The sequence below is a fragment of the Podarcis melisellensis genome, assembly GCF_964234715.1.
Source record: "Podarcis melisellensis genome assembly, chromosome: 12".
Lineage (NCBI taxonomy): Eukaryota > Metazoa > Chordata > Lepidosauria > Squamata > Lacertidae > Podarcis > Podarcis melisellensis.
The window spans coordinates 58521938-58529951 of NC_138544.1; the positions used below are offsets into that span (position 1 = coordinate 58521938).

Genomic DNA, 8014 nt, shown 5'->3' on the forward strand with positions numbered 1-8014 from the left:
CAGCCCTGCTGGGTGGTGTTTCAACAAGGTGTTGTTGAAAATGCACATTGGGTTGTATGCAGAGGCCTTCTTCAGATGCAGGACCGCATTCCCCAGTTTCCCACTGCAAGGGGAGCCATGTTCATTGATACCATATGAGGCTATCCCACAGTCCCACTCACTGTGCTTTTATTTCTGGAACAGCCTTCACTGATGACCTAGCACCCACCAGGTGTCTAGGACTACAACTCCCAATGGCCCCAACATCAGCGGTCTGCACTGGCTGGTGGTGTTGGGATTTCCATGGCCCCCCGTGGTCTGCACCAACATAAGGCATCACCAGGTGTTCCCCTGACAGTTGTTTTCATGCAGCTGCTTGCTTTGAGGAGTGCCTGGAGTTCTCCTGCACCTGGGCACACTTGGCTTTGTGCTCTCACTGTCTCCCTGCAGCACCTCCTGGCAGATATTCACTGTGCCTCTTTTTATCCCTCAGCAATCAGACGAGGAGTGCGTCCTTGACCTTGAGCTGATCACTGACCTCATTCTGCAGATCGATGCCCACGGAGAGCCAGGTAAGTGGTTGTCATTCTACCTTGCGCCCTCCCTCTCTGCCCTGGTGGATCAGAGGGTCTGGCATGCTTTTGCTGCAAGTGAGACAGTTTGATAGTTCCCTCCCTCCATGCCACCCTGAGCTACCAGGTGGAAAGGTAGGGTGCAGATAACTTCACGGTCATGTGTGACTTTCAGTCTCTGTTGGTTGCAGGTGGGATCCTCTGTTTCCTCCCCGGCTGGCAGGAGATCAAAGGAGTTCAGCAGCGACTCTTGGAGAGCCTTGGATCTCATAACAGCCGTTACCTTGTCTTACCAGGTGAGAGGGGGGCATCGCTCTCTTTTTCGCCTCACTGTGGGGTTTGTGGGAGATGGTGGCTGTCCGCTGCAGAAAGCCTGGAGCAGGAGTAGCTGCCATGGTGCCCTCTGGATATGGTTGAACTACAGCTCCCATCATCCTTTAGCACTCAACCAGGATGGCTGCTGGGAGTTGTAGTTCAACATCTACAGGACATTGAGCGGACGACTCCTGGCCTAGATTGCCGTGATGCTCCTGTTGGAGGGAACGGGGGACAGGTGCTCACAGGTCTTGTTTCTCCCCACCCTCGCCAGTTCATTCCAACATCCCAATGATGGACCAGCAGAGCATCTTCCCACGTCCCCCTCCCGGCGTGCGCAAGATCGTCCTGGCCACCAACATTGCCGAGACCTCCATCACCATCAACGACATCGTGCACGTTGTGGACAGTGGGACTCACAAGGAGGAGCGCTACGATCTCAAGACCAAGGTTTGTCTGGACCGCGGTTGTCTTGGGTGAGGCTGTGGCAAGCTCAGAAGCGAGTTTGATCTGGTGTGGGGAGGGCGGGCCTCAGGGTATGGGATGGTGACACACCTCTTTCCCCCAGGTCTCGTGCCTGGAGACCGTCTGGGTGTCCAAGTCCAACGTCATCCAGAGGCGAGGGCGTGCTGGGCGCTGCCAGTCGGGCTTTGCCTACCATCTCTTCCCGCGCAGCCGCCTGGACAGGATGCCCACCTACCAAGTGCCTGAGATCCTCCGCACGCCCCTCGAGAACCTGGTGGTCCAGGCTAAGATCCACATGCCCGAGAAAACGGTAAGGAGAGGCCCTCCTGGCTACAGAGCCTCCAAGGATGCTCTTCAGTGCAGTCTCCCCTTTCTTGGGCTTGTTCTAATGAGCAGACAGAACTAAGCTTAGCTGGTGCCTGAAAAACATGTCCCAAAAAGCCCATAGGTTTTGTCTGAGTAGGGTTCTCCACTGTTGGAATTGCTTAAAGCCCAGACTGTGGAACTCGCTGCCACAAGAAGCAGAGATTGCCATCGCCTTGGGTGGCTTTAAAACAGGATTAGGCAAATTCCTGGAGGAGGAGGAGAGATGGTTGTGGATGGTTCCTAGCCTGGATGTGTCTGCTCTGCCTCCACAGTTGGAGGCAGCAATGCTTCTGAATTCCAGTTGCTGGAAACCACAAGCAGGTAGAGGGCTCTTGCACCCATGTCCTGCTTCTAGACTTAGAACAGGCATCTGTTTTGCCAGGGAGACCAGGATGCTGGACTAGATGGGTCCAGGTTGACAAAGAGCTCGTTGCACTTGGTTAAAAAAACAAACCAGGGTCAAGAAGAAGAGTTAGCATATTTACGTCTCCTGGGTCCTAATCTCCCCCTCTTTTCCTTTTCTTCTCATCTCCCTCCCCCTGCCCTAGATGGTCCCAGTTGTAGTGTGGGGTTTTGACTGCAGGCTGGCCATGTTTTTCCCTTATTGAGAATTTTAGCCATCTACAGGATTTGTAAGCTGCGGACACAGAACCAAGACTGGGTTGATTTTCTGGTTCTGAGCTTTAAGGCTGTAGCAGCAAGGCGTTGCTGAGCAGTCAAGCCAGAATTTTGTTCAGCCCAGCTTTTGCCAACGTAGTGACTTTCAGCTGTTTTTGGATTGCAACTCCCATCAGCCCAAGAATCACAGAGGCATTTACTGTATAAAATTTGGAGTCATCAACATCACCTTGGCAAATGCTGGGCAGGCTGAAGCACTGAGAACCCAGAGGGGCTTTGAACATAGCTCTTATCTGCTTGAACCTTCTTACTATTCTTGGAGGAATGTTCAGAACTGGAACAGACCTGTAGGGTGTCAAGAGCCCCCTTCCCTTCCCCAGTCCAGTGCCCCTTTCCACTCAGCTGGTCTTCATACTGTATACTCTGTGTTGCTTTTGGCTGCAGGCTGTTGAGTTCCTCTCCAAAGCCCTGGACAGCCCTGACATCAAAGCTGTGGATGAAGCAGTCATCCTTTTGCAAGAGATTGGTGAGTATCCGGGGAGGCTGGCCGGGAAGTGGGGTTGCTGGTAGGAACACAGGAAGCTGCTTTTATGGACCAAGATGATTGGCACTCCAGAGTTTCAGACAGGAGATGTTCCCAGCTCTGTCATGCCAGGGATTGAACCTGCTGCATGCAGAGCTAATGCTTGACTACAGTCTTTCCACGTACGGCTGGGTCTGCTGTTGCTGTCGTCACCTTGGGACCACCGAGGTTGCCAAGCCAACGCAGAAAGCAGCGCCCTTCCCTCTCCTAGCCAGCCCTTCCAAGCGCTCTTCTGCTGCCCCCCTTTCAGGTGTGCTGGACCACAGAGAGGCCTTGACCACTCTGGGCAAGCGCCTGGCTCAGATCTCCACCGATCCCCGGCTGGCTAAGGCCATCGTGCTGGCTTCCATCTTCCGCTGCATCCAGCCGCTCCTGGTCATTGTCTCCTGCCTCACGAGGGACCCCTTCAGCAGCAGCTTGCAGAACCGCACCGAGGTGGACAAGGTGAGGAGCCAGCGTTGTCAGTGCTTTTGTGGGGAGGCGGGAGAATCAAAGGTGCTTATGAACACCCCGTCGTCCCATGTTTCCTAGGCCAAGGCCATCCTGAGCCGAGAGAGCGGCAGCGACCACCTGGCTTTTGTGCGGGCAGTGGCTGGCTGGGAGGACATCCTCCGGCGCAGGGATAGCCGAGCTCGGGACAACTACCTGCAGGATTACCTGCTGTATGCACCCAGCCTGCGATTCATCAATGGTAAGCAGAACAGGCGGTGCCCAGGGATACAGGAAGCTGCCTTATACCAGGTCAGAATCATTGCTCCGTCTAGCTCAGTATTAGTCAATTCATCAGCCTGGCACACACTCTTTTCAGAGCGGAGATGTTGGGGCTGCTGGAAGTTTCTTGAATACAGCTCCCATCATTCCTAGCCATTGGCTAACACTCGGTGGGGCTGATGGGGGTTGGAGTCCAGCGGCGTCTGGACAGACCCACAGGCTCCCCATCCAAGCTTTACTCAGGTTAAACATCAGCCCTGGCTTCTCCTGGCATGGATCCCTGTTGTGATCAAGGAGCCTGAACCTAAAGAAATTCTGCCCTATTCTGAAGGTGGAGACCAGGGTCGTTATTCTGGAGCCAGAATGGGATATTTAACAGGGCTCAGTATGTGGAAGGGAAGAAAGCCACAGACCCCAGATTTCTCTTTTTGCCAGTACAGTGGACACTTGGGTTGCGAATGTTATCCGTGCTGGAGGCATGTTCGCAACCCGCAGCATTCGAAACGTGTCTGCGCACGCACGGGTCACAATTCCGCACTTCTACACATGCGCAAAGCACGATTTAGTGCTTCTGTGCATGCGCGAGCTGCGAAACCCGGAAGTAACCTGTTCCGGTACTTCCAGGTTTCAACGCGTCCGTAACCTGAAAACATGCAACCTGAAGCGTCTGTAACCCAAGGTATGACTGTACTGCCCTGTTAAGAATCTTGTTGCAGCTCGCTTCCGAATCCCTTTCTGCCAACGTGGACAGAGAAGACCAAGAAGGAAGCCCAGGCTGAATTTGTACTCAGCACTTTAAGAACATAAGAAGAGCCTGCTAGATCAGGCCAATGACCCATCTAGTCTAGCATCCTCCTCTCGCGGTGGCCAAGCAGACGCCTGTGCAAAACCTTTGCAAGCAGGTTTCAGGCGCAAGAGTCATTAATTTGATTTGAACTGATATTATAATGAATTGATTTTAGAATGCTGTATTATTTTACTGTTGTTAGCCGCTCTGAGCCCAGCTTCGGCTAGGGAGGGCGGGATATAAATAATTTATTATTATTATTATTATTATTATTATTATTATTATTATTATTATTATTATTTCCTCCTGTGGTTTCCAGCAGCTGGTATTCAGAGGCATAGCAGCCTCTCCCTGGAGGCAGAGCCGAGGCATCCTGGCTAGGAGCCATTAATCGCTCTCTCCTCCACAGTTATGTGGAGCCTGACGCTGAGCTTTGCCTCTGCCCCCCACAGGCCTGGTGAAGCAGTTCTCGGAGAACCTCTACGAGGCCTACCTGGTGCCAACCCCCTCAGACTGCCTCTTGCCCTCGTCTGTGTGCAACCAATACAGTGAGGAGGAGGAGCTGGTGAAGGGCGTCCTGATGGCTGGGCTTTACCCCAATCTCATCCAGGTAAGAGGCCCACCTCCCCTTCCATACTGTCTTTGAGTGAAGCAACAGTGGGGAATGGTTCCCTTTCCTCGGGTGAGAAGTTTGATGGATTCTCTCAAGTTTCTCTGGGTTTTGGAGCAGCAGACAGGGCAGAACGGGGTGGGGTGGGGTTATGCGCACTCTGCTGACGCACGCAGAGGCCGGGAACAAAACCCCTGGGCAAAATGATCACCATCTTTATTATGCACAATTTAAAACAACTTGCGACCATAAAAAATAACATGAATCCTAAAAACGTACACCTCAAGCTTTGAAAGCATTCGCTGGAAGCTGTGTAACGAAGGTACCAGACACATCTCTGTGAGCGAGGGGGCTATGGGGCCACCACCCCTTTGAGCCACTGAGACAGAGGAACTGGAACTACCAACAGGGCCTCCCCTGTCGATCTCAGCACCCAAGAGCATCCATAGGGAAGCAGGTGGTCTTTCGGGTATTTGGGGCCTGAGTCGTTCGGGGCTTTGAACACTGTTATGTACATAAAACATCATGAGCAATACGTAATAAGCAGCAGTGTCAAATCATTCCTTTTGCCAATCCAGCAATCGACTCTTAGCCAAGCGTGTCTTGCTAATCCATCCCTCTTTTTTTGCCCACTCCTCTTCCCAGGTCAGGCAAGGCAAAGTGACCAGGCAGGGCAAGTTCAAGCCCAACAGCTACACATACCGGACCAAGGCTGGGACCGTCCTCCTTCACAAGTCGACGATCAACAGGCAAGTGGGCCGGCGGGTGCTTATGACCTGGTGGGGAGGGATGGAGGGAGGGCAGTGGCAGCAGGCCAGGTGTGAGACGGCCCCTTCCTCTTTACCGCAGGGAGACCTCCAAGCTCTACAGCCGCTGGCTGACGTACTTCATGGCGGTCAAGTCCAACGGTGGGGTGTTTGTGCGCGACTCCTCACAGGTGCACCCCCTGGCCGTGCTGCTCATGACGGATACGGACATCCATGTGCGGGGTGAGTTCCGCGTTCTCACAACCTCCAGTTTCCACTTTTGCTGCTGCTTCAGGGATCAACAGCAGTTGGTTTAAGCAAAGGGCTGTAGCTCAGCGGGAGAGTGTCTGCCTTGCATGCAGAAGGACCCAGGTTCATTCCCTGGCAACATCTGCAGGTAAAGATGGAAATGTCTCCTGCCTGAAACCCTGGCGAGCGGTTGTTGCCAGCCAGCATAGACAATATTGAGCTGGCTGGGTCATTGGTCTGACTCAGTATATGGCAGATTGCTGTTTCTACGTTATGAGGCTCTAATTTGCTCTTCTCCAGTGTCCTGGTAGGATCTTCAGAGACTATGTGATTATGGTGGCAGGGGCTGCTGGGAATTGTACTCCAAAACACACAGGGCGCCCCATTTTGGGAGGCAGTTTAGGGATCACGAATCATTTGGTAGGTAAAGGTGATATTTAATTCCTCCCAGCATTACCATATGTAGAACAAGGCAGGCATCCCATCGAAGGCAACCTTCTCTCTCCTAATACCGGCTAATCTGATGCTATTTAAAAGTTCACAGGCAAACTAAAACAACAGCCTTTATTCCTATTACTCCACAGTCTTGCAGAGGTGCAGTCTCTGGACTTGGAGGTTGCGCACCTGGCTATTTATTTTATCTGAAGGCAGCCCTGTATCAGGAACCTTTTAATGTCTGGTCTGTCGTGTGTGTTCTTTTATAATCTGTTGGGGCAACCCTGTCGGATGGGTGGAGTACAAGTAATAAATGATGGAGATAATTGTGATGAGAGTGCAAGGATAAGGACTTAAACAGCAGCTCCTCCTTGCCTGGGACTCCCAGGCAGGAGGGTGGTGCAAGGCAGATGGGAGAGCTGGTGCACTGATGGTTCAAGCAGACTCCCTTCCCTGCAGCCACCACCTACTGCTGGCCCAGGAGTCTCCCTTGGACTCCCCCCATCTAAGCTCCTCTCCCTTCTTCCCTGCCCCCAGATGACGGCTGGCGAGCGACCGTCTCCCTCGTTGACAGCGACCTCCTGGTGCTGGAGGGCGACTCCTACACTATCCGGCTCCTGCGTGACTTCCGCGTGGCCCTCTCCAGGATGGTGGAGGTGTGCCTTTGCTACGAGATGGCCGCCATCCCCGGGGACCTGCACCACCAGCACAGCCAGCTCCTGGACATCCTAGTGGACCTTCTCAAAGGGCCTCCCGGCAGCTTTGGAGCTTAGATCTCCCGGCAGCGGCCCAAGGATCTGGACACGGGGACTTGTAATTTGTAAAAAGATGTTGACAAATGTTTATTTAAATAAAGTTCTATTTATCCCTTGTGACATCTCTCTCCGTCCTGGAGGATTCCTAGCGCCTGCTCGTCCGCTGCAGCCTCTGGCAGCCCGCGGCGGTTGGGGAGAAAGCGCACCAGCTGCTTGCCTGCCAGCAAGGATGCCAGTCTGCAAGTCCCGAGGCCCCGAAGGACAGTGCGGCGGATGGCGGCCCCTCACTCTTCCTGGTCTTGTGTGTTTTGCCCCCGTAGTGGGGGCAGTCCCACCTAGAAGGATGGATTTCTCGCATGGAGGAATGGAGCATCTTCATGTGTCTCCTGGTTTTGAAGGTGTGAGAAAGCGAGCTCACGTAGACACTCCTCAAGTGTGCAGGAGTTGATGTTGCACTTGGAACAGGGTGACACAAACACCCCATCCTGTTCCCCTTGCCGGCCAGAGGATGAGCGGTCGCTCCAGGATGGGGCAATGGCGTGTCGCACTTGGGAAACTTTTGTCATGCACTTTTTGAAATGAAATGGAAAATCCCTTTTGCTCTAGGTGAACCGGTTTCGGTGCAGAGGTAACCCCACTTTCTGCTGGCTGACTGGGGGGGGGGGGCGGCCTTGTTTCCTCTTGTCCTCTCCTTCCTGGAGCTGCTGGTGGAATGTGGCTTTGCTTAGGTTTCAGGGGCTACTTCGTTCCTGGGAGGAGATCCTGGGCTACCCTATAGCGGGGTCTTGAAGCCACTGCCCACCCACCCATGGTACACCAAGGG

At 53.4% G+C, this 8014-nt stretch overlaps 1 protein-coding gene across 3 annotated transcripts in view; it reads left to right on the top strand.

Moving 5' to 3' along the window:
- The window catches only part of DHX30 (DExH-box helicase 30), a 30962-nt gene extending 23651 nt beyond the window's left edge, over positions 1-7311 (top strand). For all 3 annotated transcript variants that reach the window (XM_081931520.1, XM_081931521.1, XM_081931519.1), the window contains 11 exons: positions 473-551; positions 743-847; positions 1141-1316; positions 1435-1641; positions 2760-2841; positions 3149-3342; positions 3430-3589; positions 4849-5006; positions 5652-5759; positions 5860-5995; positions 6974-7311. In XM_081931520.1, coding sequence (XP_081787646.1) covers positions 473-551; positions 743-847; positions 1141-1316; positions 1435-1641; positions 2760-2841; positions 3149-3342; positions 3430-3589; positions 4849-5006; positions 5652-5759; positions 5860-5995; positions 6974-7209 — 1641 coding nt within the window. In that variant the 3' untranslated portion in view covers positions 7210-7311. The remainder of the gene's footprint in view (positions 1-472; positions 552-742; positions 848-1140; positions 1317-1434; positions 1642-2759; positions 2842-3148; positions 3343-3429; positions 3590-4848; positions 5007-5651; positions 5760-5859; positions 5996-6973) is intronic.
- Positions 7312-8014: the final 703 nt, after the last annotated feature.